Here is a 16,730-nt window from a genome sequence, read left to right as displayed (position 1 = left end):
CAAGACTGAAAAAGAGAACACAAAACATAAACAAAGAACTTTGTCAGACTCCATAACCTGATTTCCTTCTACTGACTCTGATTAATTAATTAATTAACTAATTAATTAATCAATTTTAAGTTTTCTGTCCATTTTTGTGTGAAACTAACACTTGTGAGAGAACAGCTCTGTTAAGTGGACACTGACACTGGCATCTGCTCATACAGGTTCCACTTTAATTAGAGACTACTCCTCTAAAATTTTGAAAAATTAAAGTGGCTCTGAATGCATCTTATCCTGCTAATCAAAAATTGATAATAAAAAAAATGGGTTTCACCATGCCATTTTCGAGATATAGCTATAAGTAATTAACTGTAAAATTAAGGTTATTTTAAGCAGGTCATTCTGTTGCTATGGTAACCTATTTTGTCACAAAAATGATAACAACATATTCACCAATGATTGGGCAGTTTTTTTTATACCACAATTGTACCATCAAGTGATAAAGATTGGTTAAGTAATGACCATCAAAATCTACATCTAAGTCTTGAAAAGTGCTGGAAACTGTTTAGAGCCACCTTAATGCGGTAAGCTTAATTAATCTTTCTTATAAGTAATTATTTTTAATTGTTTGATTACTTACAATTTTTCTTATGTCTCACTGATTTGGACATCATAATGAAAAATTTAAAGCAAATTTCTCACCGACTTCTAAGTGCATCAGGGACGTAGCACTGGACACTATAACCATAAACAGCTCAGTGAGGAAGTTATTCAAGTAGAGTAGAGTAGAGTATTAACAATTTCTCCTTTTGTCATCAATGCTTTTATGCTTTTTTGATTGAAATCAAGAATAAATAACACTAACATGATGAACAAATATCAAATGTTTTGGTTTGCAAACAAATTCCTGATCAGTGTATGAAAAGGAGTATGAAAAATATGTATGTGATATTTGGGCAAGGGTTGCCATTTGAAATTATCATGACAATCAAATGCATCAAATCAATCAATTAACTTTATTTACAAACTGTAATATTTATTGCTTTCACAGCTTGTGGGGCTTAAATGGCCATCATTACCACCAAAATAATATTATATACAGCTATAAATACAGCCTACCAGGTTTTGAGACAATTATATACCACAACTTCTTAACATTTCTATAAATAATAGCCAAGAGCTACCATTTTTTACGTCATACACAAAGAGGTTTTGTGGCAGATGTCATATGGACTAACAAACTGCAATAAATTTGAACCAAAAAGCTGTTTTCCATTAAGTCAGCCATGGCAATTCAATAAATGAATCAGTATTTTATCCAAGCTTACAGTTTTCTGCATCTGTTTTCTTCTGGGTGACAATTCTGATTAACCCTGGTTTAATTAATGTGAGATGAGCAAATTCTGCCTGGATTGTGCGGTTCCAGAAAATGTCCACGCCCACCCTGAGGAGGTCTAGTGGAAATTCCAAATGGGAGGGGAGACTCAAAAGCCAATTTCCTTAAAGGAAAGTATGAACCAAAACTGGAATTTCCAGGGGGATGGGGGGAGGGTGGAGGTTTAAAACCAAAAAATCTCTGAGGGATGGGTATGGATATTTTCTGGAACATAACACAAACAAATTAGGCAGGATCATAAGATTAATTTATTTTTGTCAACTGCAAAATTAGAGCTGATAATTAAATCAAATATGCAAAAAAGGCTCAAAAGTTGGGACAATTCTATGGAGCTGCTCAATCATTGTCACAGACGGGCACTATGGGCTAATAGTATCTCTCTGAGGATGAGCACTATCGCATCACGTGATCGATTTAAACCAATAAGAATAGGAAAAAATTTAGTGGTGAACTATAATAATATTATAATTAGTCCCATTTAACTAGCAATTTTTATGCAAAATGTACTATGAACTAATAAATTTCCAATTTTTAAAATCATTCTAGTCTCAATGTTCGAGCAAGGTTCTCAGCTTCTAATTGCAGGTCATGGATCAGTTATTATTTGTCAGTGCCTAAACTGGGGTCTTAATAAGACGACAAAACCAATGTTGTGTGATTGCTAAGTGTTATTAGTTAAAGTTATTTGACTCTGGGTGGAACCTATGTAATGAACAATTATGTTCTCTGGTGGTCTAGTCATCACGGTGTTTCAGATGTTGCAAGTCACCAGTGCGTATTCTTCGCTTTCTGATTGCCTCCTTTGAAATAGTTTTCAAGTCATAAGCCAGTCCAAACAGTGCACAGAGGTCAATGAACCACTTAGATGGGTTCATTGGTGAGCCTAACTCACTCGTGGCATAGTCCTGAGGAAAAGTGTGATGAAAGTTGTGAAAGCCTTCCCCACCAGTTGCTATGACAACAGAGAAGTTTTGTGAAGGATTAATGTGCTCATCATAAGGCTTTGCTCCCCAAAGGTGGGCAAAACTGTTTACACACCAAGTTGCGTTAAGGGTGAAGGTGTAACGGAATGCATAGCAAATGAAGAATCCATTCCAGATACTTTCATTCCAGAAGTACCAAGGTACTGCAATTGGTATAATGACATTGCAAATTGTGCTGAGAAGCTTGTAATGCCTGGGATAAATAATAATGAGCAGATGTTAATATCTGAGTTATATGTACTACCTAAAAGATTTATTGTGTAAATTCTCATTGCAATTTCATGACAGTGTTAACCAGGTAGGTGGTGAGAATAAGGGAAATAATCAACTACTGTTAGAGTCTTGATGATGGTATGAGATTAAATATAACTTTTTTTCAGTCAAACTAAAAATTTTACATAGGAAGAGGTGTGGTCGAGTGAAATATCTACAGGATGGTAGGGGGGGGGGGGCTTGAAACGGGGACTTGAAGGGGGCCCCAGAGGGGTGTTGGGGATGGGAGGAGGTGAAAAAGCCTGACCATGAGTTTATGTGGTTGAGTTAAATGAACATATCCCCATCTCTTTTCAGACCACACACTTTTGAAAATGATCATGTATTTTTTTTGGAGCAAGAAGGTTCCTTCCCAAGTGAACAGGGTATCCTGAGGGTACTTTTAATTTGGGGCATTTTAATTAAATAAATAAATAAATAAATAAATATACATTTATATAGCGCCATTTTCCACTAATTGTCCATGGTGCTTCACAATACTTTAAAATTAAAATCCTAAGTTTAAAATCCTAAAATTAAAATCCTAATCCTTTAAAAACCTAAAATCCTAAATCCTCGAAGTTAAAATCCTAAGAATTAAATACGCTATATAATACAATTAGGCTACAAATAAAAAGTAAAAACTACAAATCAAATGCACGCTTAGAAAGATAAGTCTTAAGATTAGCCTCAAAAACTGCCTCTGATGATGAAAGTCTGATCTGGAGGGGTAATTTATTCCAGAGCCTTGGTACCGCCACAGAAAAAGCCCTTTCACCACACATTTTAAGATTTGCTCTAGGCTCATCAAGCAACCTGTTGTTTGAAGATCTTAGTGTGCGACCAGAAATGTTAAATCACTGTAGGTCTCTAATGTAATCAGGGGCCAGTCCATTCAGAGCTTTGTAAGTTAACAACAATATTTTGAAAATAATCCTAAAATGAACTGGCAGCCAATTTAAGCTCCTTAGTATTGGTGTGATGTGTATTAAGAGGACCTTTGGGCCTTAGGGGTGAACCATTTGACTTTTGAGGGGGGCAGGGCACGGCAGGGGTGTGGGTGTAATTTTGTATAGGCCTGCGTGGATTTCTTTTACCCCCCTCATGCATTAGCAATTTTCTTATTTTGAGAGATGCATGTGCGCAGGATATTTTCTCTCCATGTAATATGCATTTTTTGGGCTTACTATACATGAAAAATTATTTTTGACAGTGGCTGTGCACATTAATTTTGTTTCAGTACAAGTATGCCTGCAGGATATATAGCAAAATCATTCAATCCTCCCCCTCAACCCCCTCACAAGTCAAATGGTCCACCCCTTATATTATTTACAGCACTCAAAGGAGGCGGGCATGGGGGTGGTTGCAAGGGTGACAGGGGGTGCAAACCTCTTACCCTCCAAAATTAAATTCTAAAATAATAATATTTATAATTACCTTCGCTGAAACATGACGATTTTATCCTCGTACAAATCACTCAGGTCCAGTTGTTTTCCCTTCTTTATGACATCAGGGTGTTTTTTCACCAACAACCAACCAACGTGTGAGAAGAAGAACCCTCTCTTTGCGTTGTGCGGGTCCGCGTCCGTCTCGGAATACTTGTGGTGAACGCGGTGGTCTCTCGCCCATTCAAAGATGTCGTTCTGTGCAGCTAGGGAGTTCATCAACATTAACGCCAGCCTCAGTGGCCAAGAAGCTTTGTACGATCTGTGAGACCAAAGTCTGTGTACGCCGACAGTAATTCCCAGCCCGCCAATAAAGTGACATAACCAGGTCCAGAACCAAGTCCGCGGGCCCGTCCCGGGTATGAGATAAATGCCGTATAACGCCATAAGGTGGAGTACAACCATGAAGTAAACATTAATCCACACGATTTGTCTCTCTGGGCGTTTCACGTCTCTGTCTAAAGTCTTCTTTTGCGCATCTAGAGTTTCTGTTTGAGTTACTGTAACACTCCTTGGAGCCATGGTTTAATCCTCTGTGAACACGGCGAGAAGTTACCGGAATTATTTTCTCAGCTGAACTGCAAAATGAGCAAAATAGTGAGGTTTGTAAAGTGAATGAATTATTAATGAGTGCTAAGCGCAGGGAAAAACCGCAGAGAAATAAATATTGCGATGGAAAAAAGTAACTACGAGCCATATCGGCCAATTAGGTTGTAAATACATTAAATGCGGTGTCGCAGGCCAAAAATTTATTGACGAAACGAAAAGAATTTGTTGTAAATTCGTAAATCCTTTTGAATTGTTGTGTTTTCAGGATTTCATAACCTGAACTGAAAATTTGCATAAAGCAACTGTGTTTGGAGAGATGCATAGTCGCATCAGATCCTTCAATATTTTTGCGCGACGAGTTTAATAATTATGCTACTTTGCGCCTTTGAAAAACAAAACCTTCAGCCCCTGTTATGTAATGTATTCAGTCATTAAAATACGAAGCCATAGCGTCTTTTTGGGAATCACACGATAAAATAATTATTACAAACTGAGTATGTCCGGGCCGGTCTGTATGTCTAACAAATGATGAAAATTCACTTTTTCTGTTTTCCATGTACCATCTCTTTCACGATGCAAATTCAGTGTTTGCTAAAATGCTTGCTACGCAGTAAAAATTCATATCTACGATGTTGGTTTTTTACGACTTTACACAACGATAAAACTTCAGTTCATATTCCGAAAGGAAATCCTTAAAGATGACAAGATGCGATATCTGCGAGTATGAATAAAACGGCCCTTACCTTCGGAAAATTTTCGTAGAATTCAAAGTCTTCCTTCAAGTTCTAGCTCAACGATGTCGACGCAGATTATTCAAGTAATGGAAAATTTTAGTGAGGCAGGCTTTTATACAAACTTATCGGATGTTTACGGATAAGGTCCGTGAGTCACACGGGCACTCAAGGTCGCCTACCGGAAGTTTTGTCCGTTAATTAAGAGAATTTCTGTTTTCATCTACGAATCTAAATCACCATAATTCATCCGTGAGGAACAATTTTAACGCTTCACGTTGCTCCAAGCAACACAACTTCAATTAAAAGAACTTTGAAGATGGTTAAATGAAAATAAGTCTGATATATATTTCCTAGCCCTGTTAAATTAGAGATTTTTCAAATAAATTGCTCTCTCTCAAAACCTCGTCCGGTTTGTTGTGTCGATAGAACCTGATTTGTGATTGGTTGTATTGAGAACAGTCGCGGTCGTTCAAGGTGACAGTCGGATTTGATGTGCCGATATAATCGTGTTTGTGATTGGTCGAGTTAGACCTTTCGCGGTCGTTCAAGGTTGTTCGAACCGAAAGCCCTTCACGTGCCGCAAGAAACGAGACTAGTGGGATACAAGGATTCTAGCGCGTGTTTAGGGGAAGTTAAAATTCAGGAAGGATTGAGGAAAATTACACCGCAATACAGGATTTTTAAGACAAAACATTAACACTTCTTTCCTGAAAAAGACAGGGGAAAATCTACGTGTCATGCCATCCAGCGAAGCAAGAGCCTCCTACTTCGCATAAACGCCTACTAAAAAATTCCGCGTGCCGAAAAAAACTGGATTTGTTCGACTTCGGAGCGACGGTTGATCCAGACCGTGTATTTTATGTACTTTGTGTCACTGAGACCTGTAAAACAGTTTTCGTTGATTCTGTCCAAATCAACGACCTGTTCGTAAATTTTGTACTCTGCTCTCGACGATCAGTTTTCAATTGAGGAATACAAAAGAGGAAACCTTTGAAACCAGAGTACAGTTTTCGCTGCAAGAGCTTTCCCAAGATTTTCATTATTACTAAAAAAAAAGTCTGTGAAAGAGCTAGCATCCTGTTTTTAAACCCTTCTAACCTATGGAAGTCGCCCCCATCAAAGCAAAAGTAAATAAAATCCAAACACGCTCTAATATGTTAAGTTATATTTTATAAAGTTTGTATGCTGATCGGGAAATGACGATTTCGGAGAACTTAACGTTTTCGCCCGCACAAGCCAGAGAAGTGAGAAATTTCAGTGCCGAAGACGTGATTTGCAAGCTTGTTTATACTAAGTACTAATTCTCGTGGCATGATTCTCAGAGTTTTTGTAACCTCTCCTCTAGGTTAAGTTTATTTCAATGTATAGACAACAAAGCAGGTGGCATATCTTAAAATTAGCACACAAAAATTAAAGCGAACTATTTTTCCGCTTTGTTTTAAGGGTTAACACAGGGCTTACGAAATACACAAAACATTTATATGGTTTCCAGACAGTGAATTTAAAACAGCTAACTAATAATCTCGGGAACTGGAAGAATAACAAATACTGAATTACGAAAGTTTTTTTAAAATTGGGATCATGGAACAATAGCCTGCAGATTTATAAAGGGTGGAATAAAATATAAATGACGTTTCTTGAAAGTTTTTTTTTATATTAAAATTTACAGCTGTTAGTGTTCCACGGGAATATGGAATACAAATTAATTCTTTTTGGATCAGAATATTGACACAAAAAAAATTAATTTTGGATAACACTGAAATGATGCAAGCTGTGTTCCTTAGGACAAGTGACGAGTGCTCGATTTAAAGTGGCTATCAGCCGCTCAATTTGGAAAATAGATCACCTGTAAACAGTGTTTTAAAATTACGACGCCACTAAACTGAGTTTTAATCAACAGGTCAAACATAAAGACAGGTGAATAATAAAGTTTAAGCCCACTGGCATTGTTAAGAAATAGTGTAAAGCGCAACGGTATGAGAATTTAAGGAGATGTGACACCGTGGAAAACAGCTGCAGTGAAGCTGGCCAAGTAATTATATTCCTGCATCGCGAGTTCTCGTTTTCTTTTCTTTCTTTCTTTCTTTTATTTATTTATTTATTTATTTTTATTTCTCTGCCAAAATCGGTGATTTTCCTCCCCTTGCATAACTTTCTAACGACTTTTTCGTCTTCGGCTTAACCCATCCGTTACCTCGTGCAACAAATAGAAGATGTTACATAACAATCCGGCACGAGGATACGAATTTTATTTTCCCTTGCACGTGCTGGCGATGTCTCTCACGAGTGAGCCCAGCTCACTCGTGAGAGATGTCACCAGCTCGTGCACGGGAAGATAAGTGTCGGGTTCCAAAGCGGCCATGTAAGGTCCTGTTTATATATAGAAATTGATTCAACGTCCAAATCTAATAGACATCTCGCAAGACCTCGTGGGGTAGGCGGGATGCTCTAATATTATTGGCTGACATGTTCGTAACCATGACGACATCAACATCCTCACATGTGAAAGAAAAAAAAAGTATCTTCATATCACCTCCCGCGACGAAGAAATAAATTTCAGCGACAATAAAAATCGAGATATTTCATCGGTAATTCACGCCAACGATCTAAAGGTTTTACATCTTTCATGAGATCGAAAACTGATCTACACTCAGAGCTAGTTAGTGTACGCGATCGTAGGTTCTGGAGTCAATTTTATGTGTGGGCTTCGAAATTTGATTTTTTTCTTTCTTTGTTATCTTGTGTAATCGGGTGGCCAATGGACACAAAATTGAAGAGCAGTCAGTTAGAAGTATTGGCTATAACTTCTGGTCAGATAACACACTTGTGAAAAGAGCTACCAAGAGTATTAGGGGCTTCAATGGCTGTTACTCTACTACTATTGCAATAACTGCTGACTAACCTAACGGAAATACAAGATCAAAGTTTTCAAGATAAATATCCTAAATTGTAGACATGTTTGGGTTTGCTGACCGTGGGAACTGTAAAATCCTCCCTAGCCGCAGACTTAGATACAATAAATGCGGACTCACCCACAGAACGAGGTAAGGGTAGTAGGTAAAGTCTGCATACGAGCCAAGTGACCCATCAGGCCAGAGCTTATCCCGCTTTCTGTAGCATGAAGGGACTAGGAGTATTTCTACTCCCCCTGGATGGGAGGCTAGTCTATCGCTGGGTTACCCCCAGCATTAAATTCGCCGGTACCCATTTATACACGTGGGTGGAGAGAGGCACTGTGAGTGTCTTGCTCAAGAACACAACACAATGTCCCCGGCAAGGGCTCGAATCCGGACCGCTCGCTCCGGGGTCGAGCGCACTAACCATGAGGCCACCGCGCCTCCCACTAACGGAACGAGGACAAATGAATAATCCTTAAAAGAAATCTAACCATAACTTAAACTCTTGAGGAGGTTTCAACCAAGGTCAGCAATACTGACTAAAGAAACAAGACAATTGTGACAACAATCGTTAAAAGCTAGAGAATTAACCTAGACGAAACGAACAACAAACTAAATACAAGGAAATATACGTGTTGGCTAACCTTGACTGTTGCACAGCCATGGATAATCACGAGAACAACACAAGGCAAGTTAAAATTAACAGTTGAGTAATGAACAAATTTAGCTTCTCAGCGATAGAAGCAATAAGACACTAACTTTTATCTGTTCATACGGCAAAAGGACAATGTTTTTAGCTTTAGAACGACTTTAATTTTATCTGCACCGTTGCGTAAAGTAGGCCATTACAAAGCAAAAAGTAGCAATGTTATGTGTTGAAATGCAACGTAACGTGATGTGATGTATTTTACCTAACAAAAAGTACTCATTCGTTACATGTTTGCGAAGTTTTATCTGAAATGCTCAGAACTTATTATGCTGGGCTGAACATTTTTCGATCAGGTTTTAACGGTGAAAAGGACCTTTGTTTGCTTTGGAAAATCAGCCTATTGTTAAATTTAGTAGGTTCGTATGTAAATCTAAATACATTGCATTCCATTGTTATCAGAGCTAGTCATAATTTTCAGTCGACCAAAAGAAACGAGGGCTCTGGGACAAGACTAGTCCCACCCACCCCTGCTTGACGCTTTAACGCCTTACGACCACCCTTTTATGATCAAGGGAATAGTTTTCCTTATTTCTAGGTCCCTGGTGAAATTTCAAATTGAGGACCCCTCCCCCCCCCCCCCCCCCGCCCCCGTCGCACAAGATCCTTGGTGTTCAATATGCCGTGGCATTGACAGCTGAGGCTCAGTAATTTCCTCATTTGTTAATAAGTGGTACAAATTTTCGTTCCAATATTTTTAGGGTTTCACGTTATCGGTATCGATGGCTGGTTGAGTTGATCTCTTTCAGAGCGTTAAGGGTGACTTGTTACCATGGTTACTTAGGATGGATTGGTTCTTCAAATCTGACCACCCTGCTAGATCGCTTCTGATCTGCAGACCTGAAAAAGCAACATGGATAGTTTAGTTGGATGGTATATGTTTTCTATTTAAACTTCAAAAGTTATTCTGTTCTCTGAGACGAAACCAAACAAAACCAAAACAAAACGAAACGAAACGAAACAACGTACAAGAATTGTACGTAAGTAAAGGTTAAGTCTGTATATGAGCTGAGCCAAGCGCCCATCAAGCCGAATTAAGCTTATCTCCGGTTTCTGTAGCACGAAGCGACTAGGTCTGGAGTATTTCTACTCCCCCCTGGATGGGATGCTAGTCCATTGCAGGGTTACCCTCAACATTAAAATTCGCCGGTACTCATTTGTACACCTCGGTGGAGAGAGGCACTGTGAGAGTAAAGTGTCTTCCCAAGAACACAACAAAATGTCCCCGGGCAGGGCTCGAACACGGACCGCTCGATCCGGAGACGAGCGCACTAACCATGAGGCCATCGCCTCCACAAAGAATTGCATTCTAAATTAATTCAATCACTTTTCCCAAAACGAATCAGGAAATTAACTCTAGTGTTGACATGAAATGACCAATTTATTTGCTTGGAGCGACTGCGAGTATTTTTCCTCCCATTAGATGGGATTATAGTCCATCGTAGGGTACTCCTTAGCAGTCTATCAGGTTGCCTCAACATTTCAATAGTAGCCAGTTATATACGTGCTGGTTGAGTAACAGACTACGGTTACAGTATGTTGCCAATAGCAACACATCAACCAATAGGGAACTGATCATCGTACAAATGTTTAGCAAGGGTGACTCTAGATAAAATATTGTTTACTTAAGGTGGTTGAGACGCGGTGGCCTCATGGTTAGTGCGCTCGACTCCGGATCGAGTACGAGTGGTTCGGGTTCAAGCCCTGCCCGGGGACATTTTGTTGTGTTCTTGGGCAAGACACTTTAAAACTCTCACAGTGCCTCTCTCCACCTGGTTGTACAAATGAATACCGGCGAATTTAATGCCGGTCTTAGCCCTGCGATGGACTTGCATCCCATCCAGGGGGAGTAGAAATACTTGTCGTCGCTTCATGCTACAAAAACCGAAATAAGCTCCGGCCTAATGGGTCACTTGGCTCGCATGCAGAATTTACCTTTTTTTTTTTACTTTAGGTGACGTTTGTGCCGCCGTTTAGTAGCACATCAGACCGGAGCTTATCGCCGGTTTCTACAGCATGAAGTGACTAGGAGTATTTCTAATTTCCTTAGATGAGATGCTAGTCCATCACAGGGTTACCCCCAGCCTTAAATTTGCCGCTACCCATTTATACACCTGGGTGGAGAGAGGCATTGTATGAGTAAAACAACACGATGACCTTGGTCAGGCTTCGGACCTGGACCGCTCTAAGCATGAGGCCACCGCGTCTGTTATTGTTGCTTTACCTGGTTCGTAATCTTATTTCACCCTTCACTTTTGTTTCCTGTGTGACGTCATTCCAGGTCACCCCTTCATCTGTGGAGTACTCAATTTTGAGGCCTGGCAGCGCAGTCTTCACAACTAATTTTCCATCAATCACTCTGCAAAAGGTTACATGAGTTAACAAATTAACGTCAGTTTTCCATGCGTCTGTCCTGTTATTGATCATGAATTTCATCATAACATTGTCAAAGTAGCTGTGGATCCATGAGGCGATAGCCGAGTGGACCCGCAGACTACTTTGACAATGTTATGACGAAATTCATTGTAATTTCACTTTTCCTCCTTTGTCCCCTATTAATAAATTCCATTGTTATACCTCGCAACTCAAATACGCTTCCCAATTGGAAGAGAACGTGTTGGTCAAAACTCACTAACTCGCTAGGGAAACAACTTGAACTTTCGACTCGCACGCGATCAGGTGGTGCTCCTTGAAACCGCGGCAAATTTGTGTGCCAGCCGGCGTCAAGCAAACGATTTTTTGCAGTTTCGTTTTCTATTTTTGAGTTAGGAGGTATAACAAAACACTTAATGACTGGCTCCGCCGGAAACAGAGAGTTTTATTTCCCCTTGATCTCAACATTGAGGATCTCGGGGAAACAAAACTCACTGTTTCCCTTGGGGTCAGTCATTAAGTGCTTAATGTACTCTTGTTCCCCAAATCCCCTGGGACGCCCTCATTTTCAGTACTTCCTTCGAGCCATTTGCTTTACGTATGCTAGTTCACATTTCGTCAAACTTACCCAAGAGATTGGCTAAAATCTCCTGGAGTTCCCAATGCATTCGGTTGGCGAATATTCAAAGATCTTTTGATTGTCCGTGTAATCAGCAGCCCAGTACAAACCGCGCTCTTCAAAGTCTGCTTCGTAGGGATGATCAAGGTACAGACAGTCAGGGGGGGGGGGGGGGGTCAACACAACCTAAACAAAATGATGCAAAAGAGGTTGCTTAATAATTTTCATTTGGATAGCCCCGTTCACACTATGGCTTCATCCACAGAATAAAAGGTTCAACTACTGTTCTTCTCGTTGTTGTTGTTGTTGTTTGCAAAATAGCGAAGTAAACGATTCGTCCGACAAAGGCAGAGAATTCACCGCACCGTTGCATATTAATATTGAACAGCTAGAGCAGTAACAGGCCTAATGGTTAGAAAGTAAAGACTTGTAATACTTGGGATTAACGCTGCCGCATTCAATGTGGTATTTTAGTCCACAAGAACTACAAATAACGGATCGATTGTTACCCGTAGTGGTTCTCGAACACGTTTTACTCCGTGCTTTGGGGCAACCTTTGGCATTCGCCAAGCCAACATGGCGGAAGCTGCCCCAATCGTAGAAGCGACATAGTGCTCAGAAACTGGCCTTTCCCGGAACTCTAGCTGCGGTAACCGCTTACCAGACAATTTCGAAGTTCTTTCTGTTAGCTACTGTTCATTGTTTCTTCCAGGGAGCGAGATGCAGACGAATAAAATAAAAATATTACCGGAGCCTTTACGACCACGGCCACAAGCCATCGTTTTGACAAAGAAAAAAAATTATTTTTTTCTTTTATTTTTCACGGCCTCATAAGCTTACAGCTTTAAGCACTACCGTGGATAAACAAAATTTATTATATTATTGTACCGCAAGTACATTTAAATGGTTACACTCGAGGGTTTCATCCACAGACTTAGAAGTTAAAAAAGTTAGAACCACCTTGTACAGCATAATGAACAGTACCACATGAAACAGCTTTCATTTGAATGGTCACACACTAGGGTTTATCAAAAGACTTAAGCACGCAGTAATTACGTGGTTACCTTGTATCCTCCAGAAAGTGTCACTTCAAGATTCCTGATATCATTACTCATGCGCCAATAATAGGCGTAAACATCTTTGTTTTTAAATGTTCTCCTCTTTGTTAGAACGTCTTTGCCTCCGAAGAATACGTCACCCCACCCACCAAGGTTCAAGCCGTGTGTTTTAGTGATTTGAGATACCTTTTCGACGAATCGCTCAATCAGCTCTTTCTTTATTTGTTCCTCGTTTTTGTTTGACGCATTTGCCACTCGACCACAAGCTGGCGGTCCTTTCCAAACTCCCCACGCGACTTCGTCACCCCCGAAATGATAAAGAGTCAACGGTTGAATGTCACTGTGCATGCGCACCAGTGCTGACATCACGTGATCTACAAAAGCGTACGTTGAATTGATGCAGGGGTTCACAACTTCATCAGTGAAGTGCTGGACAGAAAGATAGCGAGATTGATCTTGGAAGTTACTTAGTAGAAACCTTTTCGCTTCTTTCTCGTTTCCTTGTTTCACCAATCTATCGTGACGGGCTATCATGCTTTTAATAGCTGCGTGACTGTGCCCTGGAAAGTCAAACTCTGGAATCACTTGAATGTGACGTTCTGTTGCGTGACGAAGCATTTCTCTGTAGTCTTCAATGGAGTAGTGCCCAGTGCCTGAGGTGCTGGTATCGGGACCTGAGCCGAGTTGAGACAGGATGCAATGTTTTCCTTGTAAGTCACGACACCTCTTAGATCCAATCTGGTGCAAAAGAAAAAAAAAATGTTACAAAAAAGGGGTAAAATGCGTTATAACTGAAAATGTTTTATGAAATTGTGAAGCTTACGAACACTTTTAAATACGTTATATTCATATTTATGGGGTTGGCTTAGCTTTTCTAGTTCATTCTGAACGCCATTTTCGCTTTTAAAATGAACGTCTATGAAACTAATAAAATTGTCAAACACGCGAACTGATGCTCGTCAACGCTGTTAGGCAGGTCACCGGAATAGCTTATCTGTCATGGGGTTACATTTTTCGCGCTATTTCCGTAGGCCTCCGAAGATTTCTGAAAACTACCCGAAGATGTGTCGACCTTTTTCCAATATATTCACTTATTCCATCAATTTTTTTATCCGAGTATTTATGCGTACTTGAGACAGTTCCTCAAGTGCTGGTATTTCCAGTCTCCATCCTTCGTTCTCTGACAGATGAAAGTGAAACTTGTTCATCTTGTACAAAGCCATAGCATCCAAAAGTTTCAGAATTTCCTGTTTGGGAATAAAATTGCGTCCAACGTCAAGCATCAAGCCACGATACGAGAAACGAGGAGAATCTTTGATTGATACTTGCGGAACCAGGCCTTCGTCGTCCATGAGGGCGAGGAGAGTCTGGATACCATAGAACACCCCAGAAGGCCATTCACCAGTAATGGTGATAGTGTTTTCCTTGCCCTGGTTTACATGAATTTGATATGACTCATGCGCAGTGAGTGAAAGCCGCTGATTGCTGTTTGGGGCTACCAGTGAAAGCTTGATCATTTTAGCGGTGTCAGGGTCCTCTCCAGATGACGCTTTCAATCCAAGTTTGCCTTTGAAGAAACGAGATATGACCACAAAATAGTAAGAGTACTTATACTTGATTAAAAAGATGCAAGATCAGGACAATCAAGAGATTCTAACCTAGAAGTTATCTGCTGTTGCAATAAGTTTTTCAAAGTGCTTGGTTAGAATGTGACTGTTTCCCACATGGGCAATTTTTACTTTCGTACAAATGCACTCAATTTTAATATATACATGCAGGATTTTGGAGCATAACTTACTTGGGTAATGCCTAACGAAGCTACTGCCACAAAAGCACTTAATAGCTTGGCACTTAAAGACGTTCGCGCGAGAATTTTCCAGTCGATGGAATTTTTTTAAAATTTTTACTGCAGTCAGACAATGAGTTACTTGTGCCAGGAATGCAAAAAAATTGGGGGTCACCGAATTCGTTTCAAAGATAAAGTCAGTGTGTGGAAAACTACCATGATTTTGAAAAGTTGGCGCGCGTTATTCAACATGGTCTACAGGGGTTTATAGTTAAAAAATATCGAAGGTGAGTCAACGGAGACAAACGATCTTAGTCATATTTTGTAGAAGTGGGTCTGTTGCGTAAATAATTCCAAATTTTACCAACGTTTTCGCAAAACATAACCCTTCAAGAGGCATTTGAAACCGCCGCACAGATAAACGGAGAGCTTAAAATAAAGGAATTCGATGGTGCATTTTGCAAAAAATTCAAACTTCTAATCGATAGATTTTCTTCATTTTTTCGCTAAACGTAGAAAATCGGTAGAGAAAATGATCCACCAAAGAAAAATAGGGGTCACCGAACGTCCAAGATTGTTAAATCGTAGCAAAGCTATAGCAATTGCTATCTGCCCTTTCATTGTTCTTTAAATTACCTAGCGCGCGCATCGATACATGACGTGGCTTGTGAATTTTGTGTGCAGTAAGGATGCGCAGAAACAATTAGCGCGAACGTCCTTAAATATCATTTTTTCAGTAATGTAAACAGAGACTTTGAAACGAAAGAAAGAAAGAATTTCGAAACGTTCCTGTACACGCATTTGAACTCAGAAAATCTTCTATAAACAAATGTCTCCCATACTTGCCAAGAAGTGAGCTTCATTTTCCAGCCCCTTTTCTCCATAAACTCGCCACCCCTTTCCCACAGACACTTTCCTCGTTTTGTCAGTGACAACGAGTTCTTTAGGAGTAGGGATAACCATATATGGTGCATGTCCGAGATCAGCGACATACGCAGTACTGAACTCGTTCCAGGTGAGCTTGTCAGACGAAAACACGAAACCGAGGTCTTCGCCAGCTGTGTTAGTAATGGTTCTTGGTTCCAGTCCATCACTGGCAATGTACCAATTGGGTGTCAGGTTACAACGAGCTCTAAAAAGTGTGGTGTTGAATTGGACCTTGATGGCATCTCCCGATGCTATCGATTGGAAATGACTGAGCGGCTCCAATTTATAAAGACAACCATTTATGTGAGTCATTTTTAAATTACTTCCTCCGGGTAAAACATAGCCTTCAGGGTTATTGGTTAGCTGTTGCTCTTGAATGATTCCCAACACACAAATGTATATTGCCCATTTTCCTTTCCTAATGGGACCTGAACCTCCGTTAAAAAGTGTTATTTGTGCCTTCTTAGGGGATAACACATCAAAGTAGAGTTTCAAGTGTTCGGCCATGTTGTCAATATCCACTTGGCATAACCCTTGAATGCACAATGGACTCTTGGTAGAAGGTGATAGTATACGGTTTGTTGTTTTTACTGGATAAAAGTCGTTGATGACACGTTCTCCAGAAAGCGAGAGCATATCTGTAATTAAAGAACACAAAGTCAGATAAAGCGATATATAATTGAGTGTCGTAGAACCAAAACTAAAGTAATCACTCCAGTCAATACCGAGGACTCAGATGATCCAGTGAACCAATCAAAACTCGAAGTAGTTACATGTAGCTGACGCGAAGCGCGCGAAAACGCGTGCGAGCGAGCCACGATTGGACCGTTTTGGTTTTACCTCTCAGTATTAAATAAAAAATTGGCGCAAGTTGTTTAAGACCAATCGTGCAGCGCAAAAAGTGCTAAACCAATAGGCCGTTTGCGATATATTAAAATTCATCTTGGCAGCGAGGCCTAGAGGACACAAACAAAGAGAAATTGAATGACCATGTTTATTCATTTCTTTTGTATGCACAATTTT

General features: G+C 40.0%; 1 protein-coding gene and 1 pseudogene across 2 annotated transcripts; both read right to left on the bottom strand.

Moving 5' to 3' along the window:
• Nucleotides 1-979: 979 nt before the first annotated feature.
• Nucleotides 980-5,477, bottom strand: LOC110048784 (stearoyl-CoA desaturase 5-like). Its single transcript, XM_020754562.2, has 3 exons — nt 5,351-5,477; nt 4,051-4,636; nt 980-2,554 (listed from the first exon to the last, which is right to left on the bottom strand). The coding sequence occupies exons 2-3, from the start codon at nt 4,578-4,580 to the stop codon at nt 2,113-2,115; spliced, it is 972 nt and encodes a 323-aa protein (XP_020610221.1). The 5' UTR covers nt 4,581-4,636; nt 5,351-5,477; the 3' UTR covers nt 980-2,112.
• A 4,064-nt stretch (nt 5,478-9,541) lies between these two features.
• LOC149105710 (uncharacterized) lies at nt 9,542-16,343 on the bottom strand (annotated as a pseudogene). The gene is made up of 7 exons (XR_016201715.1): nt 15,623-16,343; nt 14,125-14,561; nt 13,001-13,732; nt 11,946-12,122; nt 11,480-11,496; nt 11,169-11,395; nt 9,542-9,784 (listed from the first exon to the last, which is right to left on the bottom strand). The product of XR_016201715.1 is annotated as an uncharacterized LOC149105710 (transcript).
• Between the last annotated feature and the right edge of the window lie 387 nt (nt 16,344-16,730).

This window comes from Orbicella faveolata, unplaced genomic scaffold, assembly GCF_042242905.1.
Source record: "Orbicella faveolata isolate gen_17 unplaced genomic scaffold, um_ofav_v1 contig_34, whole genome shotgun sequence".
Classification (NCBI taxonomy): Eukaryota; Metazoa; Cnidaria; class Anthozoa; order Scleractinia; family Merulinidae; genus Orbicella; species Orbicella faveolata.
This window is presented reverse-complemented; position numbering and strand designations above follow the sequence as displayed.

Excerpts from the sequence above, each read along its gene's own strand:
- LOC110048784 (XM_020754562.2), bottom strand. The coding sequence starts at position 4,580 with ATGGCTCCAAGGAGTGTTACAGTAACTCAAACAGAAACTCTAGATGCG. Across the intron at positions 2,555-4,050 it reads ATCGTCATGTTTCAGCGAAG|GCATTACAAGCTTCTCAGCA; the intron begins GTAATTATAAAT and ends TATTTATCCCAG.